Source organism: Hemicordylus capensis, chromosome 4, assembly GCF_027244095.1.
Source record: "Hemicordylus capensis ecotype Gifberg chromosome 4, rHemCap1.1.pri, whole genome shotgun sequence".
Classification (NCBI taxonomy): domain Eukaryota; kingdom Metazoa; phylum Chordata; class Lepidosauria; order Squamata; family Cordylidae; genus Hemicordylus; species Hemicordylus capensis.
In genome coordinates, this window is record NC_069660.1 from 109,994,437 (window position 1) to 110,013,687 (window position 19,251).

The following is a 19,251-nucleotide window of genomic DNA, read 5'->3' on the forward strand; positions in this document are numbered from 1 at the left end:
GAGCCTATCTACATCACTGCGGGGGTGCAGAGCATGATTGATGGTCATGATTTTCCTGGTCTTACGATCTAGCGTCTCTAGCTCTGCCTGGGTCCAGTCTATTATTCCTTCAGTGTATCTGATAACAGGTATAGCCCAAGTGTCTATGGCTTGTATGGTGTTCCCGCCATTGAGTTTGGACTTGAGGATTTTTCTAACTCTCCTGATGTATTCACTTCCAATTTTTCTTTTAACTTCAGTGTGTGCGATGTTATCAGCCTGGGGAATGCCCAAGTATTTGTAATGTTCTTTCTCTTCCAGGTTCTTGATCTTGCTTCCATTGGGCAGTTCTATTCCTTCTGTTTTTCTTATTTTTCCTCTTTTCATTATTAATGCAGCACACTTGTCTAGTCCAAACTCCATTGCTATACCGCTGCTTCTTCTTCTTCTTATTATTATTATTATTATTAATTCAATTTTTATACCGCCCTTCCAAAAATGGCTCAGGGCAGCTATCCACATGTTATGTTCAACATATGTAATCTGTGTATATTGTGCACATGTACAATTATCAACACATTATTTTCCATATATGAACAGTAGTACTCTTCCCATCTGTGCCCTGAATTTGAGAGGATCTGTACCCAAGTTCACTTTTTAAATGAACACATGTGCAGTTATTACAGTTCTGAACACACATATCACATAATGTCTAACAAGACCTTAGTTTTCTTCTAGGTCCCACTGTTGTGGCTCCTATTTAATTACCCTCTTCCTTTAGGTCTTTGCTCATCCTCCCCTCAACTAGGGGTGTACATGGAACTGATTCCAGCAGTTCAGTTTGAGATCGAGCCAAACTCGAACTGGCCCACTGGCCCACGAGCCGGATCAATTCAAACTGGCCCCCGGTTAGTTCTGAGCGTTGAACTGTGCCAAACCAGTTCAGAACCAATTTGGCGGTTTGAGGGGGCATGCCTATAAAAGGGAATCCAGTAAAGATTCCCCTTTAAAAGAAAAGGGGGAACCCTGCTTACCTTTTTAAAAATCCTATTTTTAACCCCTGTAAAACATGTACAGGGCACCTGTAGGTGGCAGCACATCTCCTCCTCTCTGGACCAGGCCTGTGGCTCCAGTGCAGCCTGGCTCTGGCCTCTGCGCATGCACAGAGGCCAGAACCAGGCTTCACTGGAGCCACAGGCCTGGTCCAGAGAGGAGACGCACCATCACCACCTCACTGTCTACAAGTACCCTGTACAGGTTTTGCGGGTGTAAAAAAAGGACTTTTTTAAAGGTAGACAATGTTCTCCTTTCACTTGTGAAGGGGAATCCTCACCAGATTCCGCTTTTCAGGCATGCCTCAAGAACCACTGAACCGGTTCCATTAGAACCAGGGCTGGTTCGGCTTGAACTTTGGCTGGTACTCCTTTTTGGAGGTCTGGTTTGGTTTTAGTCCAAACCGGTTGAACCAGGCCGTTTCTATTCAAACCTGGTCCAAACCTGGATTCTGCACACCCCTACCCTCAACAGACATATTCTCCTTTATTTTCCCTCAAAAAGGACTATGTTGTGCCAGGGCTCAGCCCAGGAATCTATTTTTAATTAAAGCAATTTTTCCCTCCACTACAGATCTCCACCTCCGCTTTTTCCATCTCTCCCCCCACCCTCTGCTTTCCCCCCACTCTCCCTCTTCCTCACTCACTGTTGCATGCATATGCTGTTCTGGGCTAGGCTTCAATGCCACAAGAACATTAAAATCTAAGATTGCTACCTGTCTGAAATATATTATTTATTTAGAAAGAAATCTAAATAAATAACAACATATCACATGATACAGCCAAAGTTAAGCATTTTAAAGTCATATTGATTTATACTGCTGAGCTCAATGGTACTTCAAAGTGGTTGCCTTTGGCTAGATCATGTCCAATCCATAGTAACTCACCTCCTCACATTAATTCTTTCATTTTAATGCATTTGACTAGACAGGAGCTTTAGCCAGTTGTCTCGCTTGGCATACATAAGCAAGAGTTGTCAACAAAAGGAACATCACCTATTATGGAACTTGCTACTATTAATTGGGACCTGGATACCATGCTTTCAATACAGTCCAGTTTATCTTCACTTAACCAGTGTCTTTTATTAGCAATTAGACTTTTGATCTATTCTCACTGGTGGCTTTCAATACTGCTTCACTGAAGGCATTATAAAAATGTATAAGCAAATTATGTCCAGTTCCATAAGAGATCATCAGTGGAGGCTTTATTTGAGGGTTAGAGAGTATGTCAACAACTGCTGCATAAGATAAACTAAGGATTTTCCTCTCTTGGGCAAGGGTAACAGATAAGGATTCTTCTAACAAAATTTAATCAATTATTATTGACTTTCTAGCAGATGAAATTAAAATGAGAAAGACAGTTTTGACAATTAAGCTATGTGCATGGGGAAAAGCCACTCTGTATATCCCTGTGTTAACACATCTAAGGGATCTGGGATGCCTTACTGAAACTTGGGGTTTGGGTTTTTTTTTTTTTTTTAAATTAAGCCATTCAACTCCAAACACGATGAATTCTGAGCACTGGCCTAATTCTTTCCAATTTAGCAGATAGTGATATAATCAGTCATGTCCTCTAGATATGATTTTCTCAGAAACTGGCAAGATTTGTTAACTCTTTGCTCTGTAAGAATTTCAGACTGTGCTAATGATCAAATAAGACAGCCTTTGTGATGGCAAGACTGAACGGTTATAAAATCGAACACTTGGCAGATGTAAGATATAATGAATGGAGCTATTTACTGAAGAATAATGTCTAATGAAATATTGTATCTGATCTGCCTTCTTAGGCATAATAATTAAAGCCTGCTCTGGCTGTTTATTCAGCTGGTTTCATTGTAATATAATAAATATCATTACTTCATGGATAAAATCAATATTGAAAGATGTAATTACTCATAAATATCAAGAAACAGAATGTTTTTCTCACCTATATTACTGGCATCTTGTTATGGAATTATTCTTTGGGACATTTTAACTACAATCAGTCTGATGAAACAAATATCACATCTTTGATACAACTGTATTTTTCTGATACATCAATTTTCACATTCTGAATCTAAAAAGTCACATGGTTTTTGACTGAAGTGTGTGTGTGTGTGTGTGCATATGTGCACGTGCATTCAGATAACTGTGTGTGCATATAAGATAAAGGTGAGAAATAAGAGGCAGTTACAGATGAGAGAGGAGAGGTAGTCTGCTGGTAGCAAGCATGACTTGTCCCCTTAGCTAAGCAGGGTATGCCCTGGTTGCATATGAATGGGAGACTTGATCTGTGAGCACTGTAAGATATTCCTCTCAGGAAAGGAGCCAGTCTGGGAAGAGCATCTAGGTTCCAAGTTCCCTCCCTGGCTTCTCCAAGATAAGGCTGAGAGAGATTCCTGCCTGAAAGCTTGAAGAAGCCGCTGCCAGTCTGTGAAGACAATACTGAGCTAGATAGACCAATGGTCTCATTCAATAGATGGCAGCTTCCTATGTTCCTATGAGAAAAATAATAATGTCAGTTGAGTTATTAATAATAATAATAATAATAATAATAATAATAATAATAATAATATGTTTGGACTAGACAAATGTGCTGCATTAATAATGAACAGAGGAAAAATAAGAAAAACAGAAGGAATAGAACTGCCCAATGGAAGCAAGATCAAGAACCTGGAAGAGAAAGAACATTACAAATACTTGGGCATTCTCCAGGCTGATAACATCGCACACACTGAAGTTAAAAGAAAAATTGGAAGTGAATACATCAGGAGAGTTAGAAAAATCCTCAAGTCCAAACTCAATGGCGGGAACACCATACAAGCCATAAACACCTGGGCTATACCTGTTATCAGATACACTGAAGGAATAATAGACTGGACCCAGGCAGAGCTAGAGACGCTAGATCGTAAGACCAGGAAAATCATGACCATCAATCATGCTCTGCACCCCCGCAGTGATGTAGATAGGCTCTACCTCCCTCGCAGCTCAGGTGGAAGAGGAATGCTGCAAGTCCATCAAACAGTAGAGGAGGAGAAAAGAGGCCTTGAAGAATATATCAAGGACAGTGAAGAAGATGCACTTAAAATGGTCAATAACTCAAAACTATTCAATACCAATGAAACAAAGCAGGCCTACAAGAAAGAACAAGTTGAGAACCGAGCAGAAAAATGGAGAAATAAGCCCCTGCATGGTCAATATTTGCACAATCTAAGTCGAAAATCAGACATCACCAAGACCTGGCAATGGCTTAAGAATGGCAAATTGAAGAAAGAAACAGAAGGTTTAATACTGGCTGCACAAGAACAGGCACTAAGAACAAATGCAATAAGAGCTAAAGTCGAAAAATCCACAACAAACAGCAAGTGCCGCCTTTGTAAAGAAGCAGATGAAACAGTGGACCACCTGATCAGCTGTTATAAGAATATTGCACAGACTGACTACTAACAAAGGCATGACAAAGTAGCAGGGATGATACACTGGAACATCTGCAAAAAATACAAGCTACCTGTAGCCAAGAATTGGTGGGACCATAAAATTGAAAAAGTTGAAGAAAATGAAGATGTAAAAATATTATGGGACTTCCGCCTACAAACAGACAAACATCTGCCACACAATACACCAGATATAACTGTAGTCGAGAAGAAAGAAAAAGAAGTCAAAATACTAGTCGACATAGCAATACCAGGGGATAACAGAATAGAAGAAAAAGAAATAGAAAAAATCCCCAAATACAAAGATCTACAAATTGAAATTGAAAGGCTGTGGCAGAAAAAGACCAAAACAATCCCAGTGGTAATTGGCGCCCTGGGTGCAGTTCCAAAAGGCCTTGAAGAGCACTTCAACACCATGGGGCCACAGAAATCACCATCAGCCAATTACAAAAAGCAGCTTTACTGGGAGCACCCTATATTCTGCGATGATATCTATAACAACAGCAACAACATTGACAATAAAATTCTGGCATCCCAGGTCCTTGGGAAGGACTCGATGTCTGGATAAAACAAACCAGTCAATAACACCTTTCTGACTGTGTAAACAAGAAATAATAATATTTTTTTCCAGAGGAGGACTAGGTTCTAAGATTGCACATTATGCTGACAAAGGAGGTATGGGCAGTGCTTGATTCATAGGGCTGAAAGGTGCTGAGACTTTGGCCTCTGTAATGGTCAAGTTATATTTTTTGTATGGCCACAGCTTTAAGTGTGTGGCAGAGGCTATAAGGATTTTTAAGCTGTTTAGTAGTGAGGAAGATGCAAGCTCCACTTGCTGGAAAGCATTTTTCCAAGCATAATCCAGGTTCAGCACTGGGATGGGAAAATTAATGCCAGAGTTACTGAGCCAAGCACAAATGGAGACCTGTACAGGGTCAACTTTCCCTATGGTTCAGTGAATTGTTGTATATTGTGTGTTATGTGAGTCCCTTGCTTGCTTGCCATGGATCTAAAAATAGTATATAGCTTAAAGGGAGAATAATGGATAGTGAGATAGTGGGGGTACAGGAAAATATCTCACACAGGCTAGACAGGAGGAATGTGGTGTTGGCATCAATGTTGGGGAGATGGACATGAAAGGGAAATGGATATGTGGGATAGAGAAGCCAATTATGTCACCAGAAAGCAGGAGGAAATGAACTTTATATCTTGATTTGAACCAGAGCCTTTGCGGGGGGATTGTCCTGAGCCCCTACACATGTAGGAGTCCTCCATCCAAAGTATTGCTCAATATTTAAAATGATCAAATTCATCCTTTTCATTCAAGCCAATACTTTTTTAAAAATTTATTTACATTTTATATTCCACTCTTCCTACAAGGAGCCCAGAGCGGTGTACTACATACTTAAGTTTCTCCTCACAACAACCCTGTGAAGTAGGTTAGGCTGAGAGAGAAGTGACTGGCCCAGAGTCACCCAGCAAGTCTCATGGCTGAATGGGGATTTGAACTCAGGTCTCCCCGGTCCTCGTCCAGCATTCAAACCACTACACCACTCCAGCATATCCCAATTAAAATATAACCTCAGGATGAAAAGTTATTTCAGTATTTTGGGTTATTACATTGACACAGGATGCAGTGGCTGACATACTGCGTAGTGTTGTGCACATGGTGGAATGTAAGGTGTATGCAGTTCTGCAAGCACAAAACCTGCACAAATGGAGTTGTTCAGCAGTGTAGCCTTTATGCATAATGGCCACTCCCTCACAATAGCAATCCTGTGCAATTGTGCAAATTATGTTCCACCTTATGCATAACGTTGTGCACTATGTCCACCAGAAAGAAGGAAGTGAAGGGGGTCCCAAATGAACATTCTGTCCCCAAGTCTATCAGAGTGTTAAAAATGCCCTGACTGGAACTTAATAACCTTTATAGGGGTGTGCACGGAACCGCGGAACTGCGGTCCAGCACTGGGGTGGGGAGTTCCTTTAAGAGCGGGGGAAGGGTTTACTTGCCCTTCCTGCCGCTTTCCCCCTCCGCCGCCCATAGTTCTGTTAACAATTGGGGCGGCAGGATACCTCCCTGCCGCCCCTTCTTCCGTTTTGCTGCTCCTGGCTATGCTGCAAAAGGCTTCAATAAGCCTGTTCCGCACGCACACACACGCACATCGCGGAGACGTGAAGCGCGTGTGATGTGCCCGTGCGCAACAAGCTTATTGAAGCCTTTTGCAGCGTAGCCAGCAGCAGCAGCAGAAAAACAGAAGAAGGGGCGGCAGGGAGGTATCCTGCCGCCCCAATTATTAACAGAACTACGGGTGCCGGAGGGGGAAAGTGGCGGGAGGGGTAAGTAAACCCTCCCCCCGCTCTTAAAGGAACCCTCCACCCCGAATCACCCGAACCGCCCATGTCTGGACCAGTCCGGAGGCCTGTAGAATGGCCTCCGGAACGGTCCAGGCTCATCACTAAACCTTTACTCTTTCATTTGCATTGTTATGGCCAAGACCAGCCAAGGACTTAATAGCCAAAACACTTGCTTCCAGGCTATTTGTATTATTTTGTTTTCCTTTTATCCTCACAACTATGAGCTGGTGCAAACTGCTAATTGTTTAAGCATGGTTGAAAAAACCCTGAGATCAGAACCCACAGCTTTATGCTTCCTCCCTTCTGGAGTGTGAATTCCTGCACCAGAACCTAAGCTCTATTACCTGGGTAAACTAATTGTCCTCTTTTATCCAGGATCTGAAATCTGCTTCAGACCATTTAAATACAGACTGAAGGTTTCACGGTCTGTTCCAACCCTTATATCCTTTTATTCTATTTCTTTAGAAGTTTTCAAATAGAGGCTGGATATCCATCTCTCAAGGATGCTGCAGTAGTTTTCTCCACTGAGCAGTAGAGATGTGCAAATCTGTTCAACTCAAATAGATTTGAGTTTGAATCGGGGTGATTGGAGTGATTTGAACTCAAATCAAATTACTCCTAGAATAAAGGACCTGATTCTAGTTCAAATTGAATCAGCCCCAATTTGAGCTCGAATTTATTTGAGTTCTTTGCATGGCAGGCACCATTTTAGAGGGCTATTTTCCCCTTGCTGGTTGGTTTTCTGACAGTAGCTTCCAATTGGCTTGAGATCTCCTTGCTTCCTGGTTGGCTTGATATAAAAATCAAGTATTGTCTTGGGCAACTGTGCCCCCATTGGCTGGGGGAAGGGAGCAGGGAGTGGGTAGGTCAAAGGAGGGATTTTTAAAAATGTATTGAGGGGGCAGAGAAACAAAGAGCCATTTCAGCCTCAGGAAAGAAGGAACAGAGACAGACTACAGCAGCAGTAGTAGCAGCAGCAGCAGCAACACTGAGAGCAGAGACTGGTGGTGTTGATCTGCCACTGTGGGACACAGGCTGGCAAGGGTAAGGATCCTAAGCATCTTACGATGTTGGGGATGCTGTAGCACCTGCAACAACATCACCCAGGGGTCCATATCCCTGCTGGCAGCAATAGGCCTGGTGTGTCCTTGACTAGCAGCAAGGCACCTGCTCCTGCTCCCGAGCAGGGGAAGTTGTCTGTGCAGTGGGTGCAGTCAGTGGGCCAGCAGTGTGGTCACTCAGAGCCGCATCTCATCACCTGAGCCATTTAGGAGATGATCACTTTGGACGACCAGCCATTCCAGGTGCTGGAGAACGTCGGCTTGCACCAGCTGCTCCAACTGCTTGCTGCTGATCCCCTCACTCACCACATTCAGAGGTCAGGCAGTGCTCTCCCTGTACCGAGCATTCAGGGAGGACATGCCAGGGCTGCTGTGTGCAGCAACGCTTGATAGCAGTGTGCACTTCACTGCAGCTCTCCGGACCAGTCCCAGGGGATGGCACGCTGCTTTCCTGTCCCTCACAGTTCACTGATGGGGGCAAGAGCAGATATCTGCTGGTGGTAGCATGGCCAGCCCCTCACATACCGCAAAACACAGGTGGGCTGTGCTGCATGTGGAGGTGCTGGACACTGACCACCCAGCAGATGAGCTTTTGGTGACTATGTATTGTCAGGTGGGGGAATGACTGTCTGGGCAGCCAAATCTTTGCCGAGGGTTCATGGTCACCAACAAATGCCACCAACATAACTAAGGCAGCTGAGCAGGGTCAGTTTATGTTCATCCGTTGTATGGCACACACTCTGAACGTGGGTGTGTGGGATGTGCTTCCCTCTTCTGGGACTGCAGCCAGGTGAGAAATCCCCACTGCAGGTGCTGGGCGCCAGACTGCTGCTGCCACAGCTGCTCTTGTGGAGAAGTGCCACAAGATAGAAGCTTTCTTCCACTGGAGTGAAAAGCGTAGACGGATGCTCAAGGAGAGGCAGCTTGAGCTGGGTCTACCTGATCATCTGATCCCTCCGGATGTTTCAACCTGGTCGAACTCCTGCTTTCCCTTCCTCTGGTGCCTGCAGGAGCAAGAGCTGGGCATCCACAGCCTGGCAAGGAGGCATGACTTGGAAATGTACAATCTGTCCAATCAGGACTGGGCGCTATATTCCAAGGCTGCCTTGACACTCAAGCTGCTCTTTGTTGCCATGAACCACCTGTGTGCCAAGACATCAATGCTGAGCCAAGCTTTGCCCGCCACTCTTCTCCTCAAGAAGATGATGGGTGAGCTCCAAACCACGCTGACCAGTGGGGAAGCAATCATCTTGGCAGATTGGCTGAGGACTCGAGTGTTGAATCAACTCAGCACACCCTTGGGTGCATCGGCAGCACATGTTTTGTCCTGCCTATGTGACCCAAAGATGAAGGGCAAAACGGTCACCTCATACCAGCTGCCCATGTGGAGGGACCTCTTGGTTGCAGAGGTTAGGCAAGCAGAGGAAAGGAGGCTGGGGTGCAAAACCAGGATGAGGTTGCTGGAGTGCCTACTGCTAGAGTACAGTCCACCCTTAGCAGCAGCATCACTGACACTTCCCTGGCAGGGCCAAGTTAGCCAGCAGTTCTGCCTCCACATTCCACCCAATGGTTCATGGAAGGGTTCGTTGGCTCCTTGCCAGGGGTATGGGATCATCCCACCAACCCTTGGGGCAGTGCTGAGCAGTGTGTGCTGCTGTACCTGCAGTAGCCAGTGGCAGGCTAGGAGATGGAGTTGATCCAATTTGGGGCAACACATTGCCACATCTGGCCAGACTTGGAAATAGTTGTTGGATGGTTCCTCTCATGCCCGCCAACCAGCATCCAGAGTGAGAGAGTGTTCTCCATGGCCAAGGAAGTGGTGACACCCCATCATGCACTGATCGATGCTGACATGATGGAGCATGTGGTCTTCCTGAAGGCCAACCTCTCCCTGCTATCCTAAGCTGGCAATGTGGAGGGTGAGTGACTCATGGTCACTCACTGCACCATCACTTGCCGCTGCTTCATCCTGGCCAAACCTAAACCCAGATGTGTCAGTCTGCTCATTAGTGCTTCTAAAACACACAGACATGCATGCACGCTTCCACCATGGCCAATAATGAGATGATGGATTGGTGCTCTGACCCATGTGTTAGGCTGTCAGCTGGGGCCTAGTGTCAATCTGAGGCCATGGTGTTATCCAGACACAGGCAGGCAGGCAGGCAAAGATGTACACTGGAGAAGAAGAGAAGAAAGACGCCTTCTTCTCAAGGTATGATTATAAGCTCTGTTTTTTGTCAGACCACTGGTCCATCAGACCATGACTGCTCTGTCCTCCTGTCTCTCTGTGGCAGGCAGGATGGAAGGAGGGAAGGTTTGATTTTGTGGTTTTCTCAGCACTGAGTAAGTATAATATGCTTGCTGTGCTATTGCTTTCTGTTAACTATCTGTTTTTGCTGGATCTGAGATTGACAAAGGCAGAACTTGTGTGCCTGCCAGCCATTTTATGTATTTATATCTATGTAAACCGCTTTGGGAACTTTTGTTGAGAAGCGGTATATAAATATTGGTGTCATGGGCATGCTATTGGACTCCGAGGATGAGGAGGAGACAGGCAGTGTGACAGTGGAGGAGGGAGTGCAGCAACCTTGAAGCAAGAAGTTGCAGAGGCAAGCAGGACCAACTCATGGGATGTTGAAAAGAAACAGAGCCTAGTACAACAGCTCTTGTGGAGGAGGCGCAGCTGATCTCAGCTGTAGAGAGGTGTCAGTCAAAGAGACAGGAGGAGATAAGGAGATGCACGCGCAAAACGGCTCGACTAACAAGAAAGAGCCGGTGCGTCAGGGACCCATGATTGAAAGAAAATGGCTTCAGCCTATTTAAGATGGCTCAGCTGTGTTCCTGCTTGTTTTGGACTGTGCTTTGACTCTGGACCATTTGGACTCTGTTGTGGAATTCGACTTGGACTTGGTTTGACTGACTGGATATTGTAATTACTTGGACTGGCTTTGGTTTGGAAATTGCTTACTGCTTGGCTTGGACATTCTCCTTTTGACCCTTTGCCTACTTCATGCTCCGTCTGCTGATATATAGCTCTAGATTAGCCTGACAGGTTTATGACAATTTGTCATATTCGTATTTCTTGAGTTGTGGTTTGGTCTCTTTGTGAGATGGTGTTGTGGCGAGAAATGGTCAGTGGCAGTCTGTGTAATATTTGTTGGTGATTGATGTTGAGCTCCATGTCTGGCCTTGAGATTAACTTGTGCTTCACTCACTGCTCTGGTCTGCTCTGCAATCTGCATTTTGCATTCTGCATTGCAAGGTACACTCAGTCAAAACTGTCTAAAGACATTGTTCTAGTTGAGCTTATAGCTATGCTTGCTGGCTGCTAAGGGTGCTGCTGTAGCAACTGTTGCAATGCGGAAGTAAGGAGTCATAATTGTGTGTGAGAGGACAACCTGTGCCAATGATGTTACTGCGGTGCAGGCACTGTGGTTGACAGTGGATTCTGGGTCAGTGATTCATTTTTGGCCATTTTTGGCTCTGTGTTTGGAACAATGTGATGTTCTCTGTTGGGAGGGACTGTGATTCTTTCTGCAGTGTTTTTCAAGGCAGGGTTGAGACATTTGTGCCCTCTGCTTGTTTTGACCATAGGGAACAATAGAGAACTTGAAACACCCCATTGTTCCCCATGGGTAGGGCATGATGGGTGATATCTACTGGCCAACCCTCAAAAGAAATGGGCAAGCAGACAATTAAAAAAAATTAACACCCCCCCCCCAAAAGCAACCATAGGATCCTATGGGGGTTTGATGTGGGGTTTAAAAATTTACCACCCAACCCACTGTGGTGTCTGTAGGACCTACCCATTGTGACCCCAGGCATGCAAATGGCCTGTGGGGAGGCCAGGAGGAGGGGGAACAGCCAGAGACTCCCAAGCAGCTGCAACAGCACCCCCACCCCGGAGGCCACTCAAACTTCCTGGGGTGGTAAGTCTTCCTTCCCCCAAAAGAAAATTTAACATCCCTGGTACTCCTGAATCGGCCTTGAACCAGCTCAGGAGGTTCAGCTCAACCTCATGCTGAACCAAACTGTGCTGGGCCCAGTTCAGCTCGAGATCAAGCCCTCGAACTGGGCCAGTTTGCTGTTGAACCGGCTCGAGGTCAAGCCATTTTGCACATCCCTAGTGCTCATGAATCCACCCCAGTTACCATTTATTCAAAACTACTTTAGCTGCAGTGGCAAAAAGGTTTTGCTAGTGCCAAAAGAGCTGCAATAATGTAAGCTGCCTGTTTGGAGTATACTGTGGCATGCCATATGAAGCCCAAGCTATTTGAGACACCTTTTAAAGTGCTGATTCTCTTATATTTAGCAGGGGGAGAGAAACCGGCCCTATCCAACACCAGAACAGCATCCCTCCAGTGGCTGTTGCTGGTATCTGCCTTATTTTTCTTTCTAGATGGTGAGCCCTTTGGGGACAGGGGGCCATTTTGTTTATGTATTATTTATGTTTCTATGTAAACCACTTTGAGAACTTTGGTTGAAGAGCAGTATAGAAATATCCATAGTAGTAATAGTAGTAGTAGTAGCAGTAGTAGTATACAATTCACTGAGTATTGCCAGCACATAAGCTGATTTGGAGGGCGGGAATGAAGTCACAAAAGGTGGATATAAATTGTTGCTTTCCTTTCAAAGAAAGAAAAATATAAAAATAAATAAATTTATCATAAAATAAATTTCACCACACTCCTCTGCCCCCTGCCAGCAGCACACCCTATCCCCGTCCATGTTTTGCTTACCTTACTCGATGGTGCACTGCTACTGTTCATAAGAACAGTCCTGATGGATCAGACCCAAGGCCCAGCTAGTCCAGCATCCTGTTTCACACAGTGGCCAACCTGATGCCTCTGGGAAGCACACAAGCAGGAGATGAAGGCATGCCCTCTCTCTGCTGTAGCTTCTGTGCAAATTGTATTTAGAGGCATCCTGCCTCTGAACCTGGAGGTAGTCTATCGCCATCAAATCTAGTAGTCATTGATAGACCTGTCTTCCATGAATTTTCCTAAAGCCATCCAAGCTGATGGCAATCACCACTTCTCATGGCAGAGAGTTCCACAATATAATAGTGTGCTGCGTAAATAAGTACTTTCTTTTGTCAGTCCTAAATTTCTGGCAATCAGTTTCATAGGATGACCACTGGTTCTAGTGCTGGATTTCACTTCCCTGAATAGTTTAATGTTGTCTTCACATTTGGCCACTTCACTGTTTACCCCATTTTCTAGATAATTTATGGATAAATTAAAAAACACTGGTCCCAGTAGAGATCCCTACGGGACCCCACTTCTTACTTCCCTCCATTGTGAAAACTGTCCATTTATTCCTACCCTCATGTTTCCTGTCCTTCAACCAGTTACCAATCCACACATGATCCTGTCCTCTTATCCCATGACTTCTAATTTTACTCAAGAGCGTTTGTGAGGAACTTTGTCAAAAGCTTTCTAAAATTCCAAGTACACTATGTCAACAGGATCACTTTTATCTACATGCCTTTTGACACTTTCAAAGAACTCCAAGAGGCAAATTTGGCCAGCCAAGTGGCTAAATGTGCAAATGACATTAAACTTTTTAGAGTAGCAAAATCCAAAACAGTTTGGATTAATCAATCTACTTTATTACAGTCAAAAACCAGCATAGGTAAATGCATACAATTATCAATGAATATAAAAATGTCTAAAAAGTGTAAAATATTTAAAATAAGCTATAAGATATACTAAAGGGTAAAAGGAGGATAGCTAAAAAAATAAGGGAAGACAGCTGATAAGACTAATAAAACTGATAAAACAATTGACTAATATAAGCAAATATTTATATAGATTGCGAGTGCAATCTATATAAAAATTGGTCTATAAGGAATTATATAACTCGAACGGACAAAAACAGATTGCGAGTTGCTCCAAAAGGATCTCTCCAAACTGGGTGAGTGGGTGACAAAATGGCAAATGTGATTCAATGTAAACAAGTACAAAGTGATGCATATTGGGCAACCCTCCCCCCTCCCAACTTCACATATTCACTGATGGGGTCTGAACTGTCAGTGACTGATCACGAGATAGATCTTGGGGTTGTGGTGGAAGTGTCAACTCAATGTGCAGCAGGATGTGAGAGAGGCAAATTCTATTCCTGGGATCTCTTAAGAAGGGTATTGAAAATAAAACTGCTAATATTATAATGCCCTTAAACAAATCTGTGGTGTGGCCACATTTGGAGTACTGTGTAAAGTTCTGGCCACTGTACCTTAAGAAGGACATTGTATGAAGGACATTGTAGAACTGGAAAAGGTGCAGAAGAGGGCAACCAAGATGATCAGGGGCCTAGAGCACCTTCCTTATGAGGCAAACCTACAGAATCTGGGGCTTTTTAGTTTGGAAAAGAGGCAACTACAGGGAGACATGACAGAGGTTGTAGTGACCAGTCTCCCCACCCTCTAAAGAGTTAACAGGAAGTGAACCCTTGTCTTGACTGACAGGCTGGTGAACTCCAGAGCCCAACCGATCTGCCGACCAGGTGTGTTGGACATGAGAGCTGCAGGGGGGGATTCTGGGAAGAAGAAAGGAAGTCTGTGCTGGGAGAATGAAGGAGAACATGGGACATGAGAGTTTTGCTGCAGCAGAATGACTTCAGATCCTTGTAAGACAGGCGTATTGAAACATTCTTGTAAACAATTTTTTAAAAAATCAAGTTTCTCTAAAAAGCTACAAGCCTCAGACGGAACTAGTCTGAAGTAATTTTAATGAAATATCTTTTTTTCTCTGTTCTTTACTTTTTACAAGCCTCCCAGGGTTGGTTATTAACCCAGCAGGAGAAAAGGGGGCCATAAGGGGAATTTCTCTGGTGCAAAACACGTCTCAATGAGTTTAGCCAAATTAACAATTAACTCCATGTGCAGGCAGATGCCAGGAGAACAATGTTTCATTCTTGCCTATTTGCAAGGGGAAGCAAAGTGAGACAGGGATTTTTGGTCACCCAATCACTGATAAGAAAAACATTTAAAAATGTGACCTGGTGGCAGTGAGATTAACCTACCAGAACTTCTGGTTTACCAGAATCTTTTTCTTAACTTCCGGGTCTTGAAAGTTAAAGATTTTTAAACCAGCCAGTCTGATTCTCAGATGACAGGGAAGTGATAATTCATCACGAATGTCTCCATTGTGCTGTTAACTGGTTTAGACCAGTCAGGGAGATTAATAATTAAACTGGTCTGAGTCAGGAAATGAAAATATTCCAGTACCCACAATTCGCTACCAAGGTGTATAAAATTATGCATGGCATAGAGAGAGTGGACAGAGAGACATTTTCCTCCCTTTCTCACATCAGAAGAACCAGGGGTCATCCCATGAAACTGAAGTCCAGGAAATTTAGGACTGACAAGAGGAAATCCCTTTTCACAGAGTGCATAATTAATATATGGAATTCTCTGCCACGAGATGTGGTGATGGCCCCTAGCTTGGACGGCTTTAAACAGGGCTTAGACAAATTCATGGAGGACAGATCTATCAGTGGCTACTAGTTGGTGGCTATGGGCCACCTCCAGCCTCAGAGGCAAGACGCCTCCAAATGCCAGTTGCCAGGGAGCAACAGCAAGAGAGAAGGGATGCCCTCATCCACCCCTTGCCTGTGGACTTCTCAGAGGTATCTGGTGGGTCCCTGTGTGAAACAGGATACTTGACTAGATAGGCCTTAGGCCTGATCCAGCAGGGCTTTTCTTATGTTCTTATGTTAGTGAGCAAGATTTACCTTTGCAGAAGCCTTGATGGTTCTCCTTCAGCAAGGCCCATTCTTCTATATGTTTCATAATTTTACCCTGAAATATGCTTTCCATTAATTTACTCAGGATAGACTTTAAGCTAACCGGTCTGAATTTCCTGGATCCCCACTGGACTCTTTTTTGAAAGGGATTATCTTTCAAAACAGTTACTTTTATCTTACTTTCCAGACCTCTGGTGCAGAGCCCAATTGTAGGGACAAATTACATATTTTTTCTAGGAGATCTTCAATTTCACATGTGAGTTCTTTAAGAAACCTTGGATGGATTCCATCTGGCTCTGGTGATTTGTTAATTTTTAATTTTTCAAGACAGCTTAGAACACCATCTCTTGTCACCTCTGTTTGACTCAGTTCTTCAGCCACCATCCCTGAGAAGCTTGGTTCAGAAAGAGATACAAAGAATTCATTCAGCTTCTGCGCAATTTCCAAATCCTGCTGAATAATATCTTTCACTTCCTTGCCATCTAATTGCCCAATGCCTCCTAGGGGTGCCCACAAAACAAGAAAACCCAGTTCAGTCCGAGTAGAACTGGACTCGAACCCAACCAGGTCCTTTCTGGTTCTGTGCACTCTAGAGCCGGGCCTGGGCACAGTAGAGCCGAGAATGGGGGGAAATTAACCCCCCAAAGGTTTACTTACTACCATTGCAGGGCTTTGGGGGGTGCTGCCAAAGCCATGAGGAGATCTCTTGATGTTCCCTCTCCCCCGTCATTTTCAGCCCATTTCGGGTGGGGTTTGACCCATTTTGGGCCATTTCAGCCCATTACGGGCATCTCTGTGGTGGCAGTGGTCATTTTGGAGGCCACCACGCATGCCCACTGACCATCTCCATGGGCAGGTCCATCCAGATGGCCAGTGGACATGTGTGGTGGCCTCCAAAATAGCCACCACCACTGCAGAGAGGCCCATTGGGCAGAAAATGGCTCGAAAGGGGCCAAAAATGATGGGGAGTGGCCGTGGGGGAGGGGGAACAGCAGAAGACCCTCCTGAGCAGCATCCCTGAAGCCCTGTAATTGTGGTAAGTCCACCACTTTTTAAAAAACCCAAACTGGCTCCCAACAGGCCCAGCAGGTTCAGCTCGACTTCCAGCTGAAACAGGTCTGGTCTGGCTCAAGGGCCATCAGTTCCAGTGTGAACCAGCTTGACCATGAGCCAGCTCACACATCCCCAATGCCTCTCTGGCAGGTTTGTTGCTTCTGATGTATTTAAAGAAGTTTTTATTATTCTCCTGGATGCTCTTAGCTATATGTTCCACAAACTGTCTTTTCATGTCCCTTATTGTCTCCTTACATTTTTCTTGCCAGAGTTTGCTTTCTGTTCTTTCCATTTGTGCAGGACTTCCATTTTGCCTGTTATAGCTACCTTGGCTCTATCTGACAGCCATGCTGGCATCCTCCTGGACATGGTGTTCCTTCTGTTCCTTTTCCTGCTTGCTGGCTTTTCAAATGGTGGGAGGAAATGGTTGAAGCAGAAAGAAGAGTAGAGTGTCTGGAGCAGCCAGGAACAGAGGACTCCCAGTTCACCAGACTACTCGAACTGCCTGGGATACCCAGACAGCTCATGTTGTATAAATAGGCTCAATGTGTTTCCAAATGTATTTGTAGAGCAACACCATGACATGAAGTGCTGAATGTCCCTGTATGATATCCTTGCATTGTAGATGTAATAGTGCATCATTTTAGTATACAAAGCAACAGTGTGGCACTGCACTTACCTAGGATCTCCCCCCTTCTGTTTCTTTCTAGGCTGTTGATATTCTTCTGCAACATGGGGCATATGTCAATGTTCAAGATGCAGTTTTCTTCAGCCCTTTACATATTGCAGCATACTATGGCCATGAACAGGTAAACTGATTGATTGAATCTGGCAAAGCTGGCTGTGTACTGTCACTGATAGAGGACTAGCAATTGTAGGATCCCTTGCTTCACAGAGAGGGACATAAGCAGACTTGGGCATTGTCCACACTTACATAAAGTCAGTAGAAAACATGAACTTTACACACATGCATGGTGTGACTCACTGTGATAACATACATGTGTGAACGAGACTGTAAATTAATCACTAGAGACAGAGCTTGTGCATCACCTAATGTCAAATGAAAAAAATACTTCTCAACAGAGACAACCCACACACTCAGCAGTGAGTAATCAAGTTTTGGGTGAGAAGGTGATGTGTGAACCAGCTCACTGGCAACGTACCATTACTAGCTATCTTAAGTCAGGATTGGTTCACATGTGCAGATATTTCACTTGATAACATATCACTCTGCAACTCTGTTCCAGTGGAACTCCTAAAAATGACCACATGGGTTGCTCAGTGCCAGCTCAATATTTCAAGGGTAGCTCAGGCAAGGCCCATTTGGTGGCCTCATTATTCATTCAGTAGCTTTGTCTCCTCACTTCTGCTGTTGCTGCCCCCCACTTGATTACTGACCACCTCTGCTCAGAATGAGAGGGTGAAGCAAGTGAGTTGCAGTGGCTGCTCCTCCACTTCCTGGCTGCTGTTGTCACTCCACTGCCCAATCTCTTCCAGTATTCCAGCTGGATAGGACAAGTGATGACAGCCCCTGGTGGGATGTGGAATTGCCCTTGTAGAAGACAGATAGTGAACCTATTCCCACGATCACTAGAAAGTGGGCTAAGGGAGCCTAGCCTGCTTTCTAGTGATTGTCAGAACCATCGGGCTCGCGGGTGAGCCCAGTGGTTCCATGGCAGCTAGCCCACCTAATTCCTCCTCCCTTTAAATGAGGGTAATGGAACAAGCGCTCCATTAACCTTGTGTTTCTGATTGTGTGTCAACCAGGAGGCACCAAGAAGTCTCCCAGACTTGGGGTCCCCCCAGAATGCCCCGCACACTCACATAGGGCATTCTGGGACTTCTGGGGGCCAGGCAACCTCTGATCCCCACAGCCCCCACCAGTTCCCACCAGTTCTGACCCGACTGATCATCTGCAGGGAGATTGGGCTAAACATGCTCTTCCTGCCAAACCCTCCCAGGCTCTACACACTGCTCGTGTGTAGAGCCTCAGTGAGAAGAAGGCTCCTGCTGGGATATGGACTTTGGCAAAAGCCCAATGGTGCTGGCTCCTGGGTTTCTTAAGCACTTATTTGACTCTGTTCAAGCTCAGCATCTGGACAGGATATATTTCCTGTGTTGTTGACATGCTACTAAGGTAAAAGTGGAGAGCCATTTCCAAAACTGATTTGGAATTGAGCCCAAAAGTCACAGCTGAAAGTCATTTATTCAGTTATAGTAACAGTGTACACAATGTATGTTTTTCTGAGATGTTTCTTTCTTGAGACAGATACACACACACACACACACACACTGACTTTGTCATTCAGTTACATTAGAAAGACCTTCATGTGTTGAGCTGATTTACTTTATTTTGGTATAGGTCGCTTTTGAAAAACTAGTCACAGATTTGTAAAATTATGCTAAAATGCATATGGTGCTTTTATGATAAGAGTTTTTACTTGCAGAAAAGAAATGATAGCTTGGACATATCTAATTTATGGGCAGTTACTTTATTCTGCTACGTAGGTCAGTTAAACTAATAGACTTGAGTCTGTTCCCATATCCTTCCTGTCTGTGTGTTAACTGCCACCAAGCAATGGAATATTCT

General features: G+C 44.6%; 1 protein-coding gene across 2 annotated transcripts in view; it reads left to right on the top strand.

The window, feature by feature from the left end:
• Positions 1 to 19,251, top strand: part of TNNI3K (TNNI3 interacting kinase) — a 292,390-nt gene that overhangs the window by 55,369 nt on the left and 217,770 nt on the right. For both annotated transcript variants that reach the window (XM_053243152.1, XM_053243153.1), the window contains exon 6: positions 17,372 to 17,470. In XM_053243152.1, the coding sequence (XP_053099127.1) occupies positions 17,372 to 17,470 (99 nt within the window). The remainder of the gene's footprint in view (positions 1 to 17,371; positions 17,471 to 19,251) is intronic.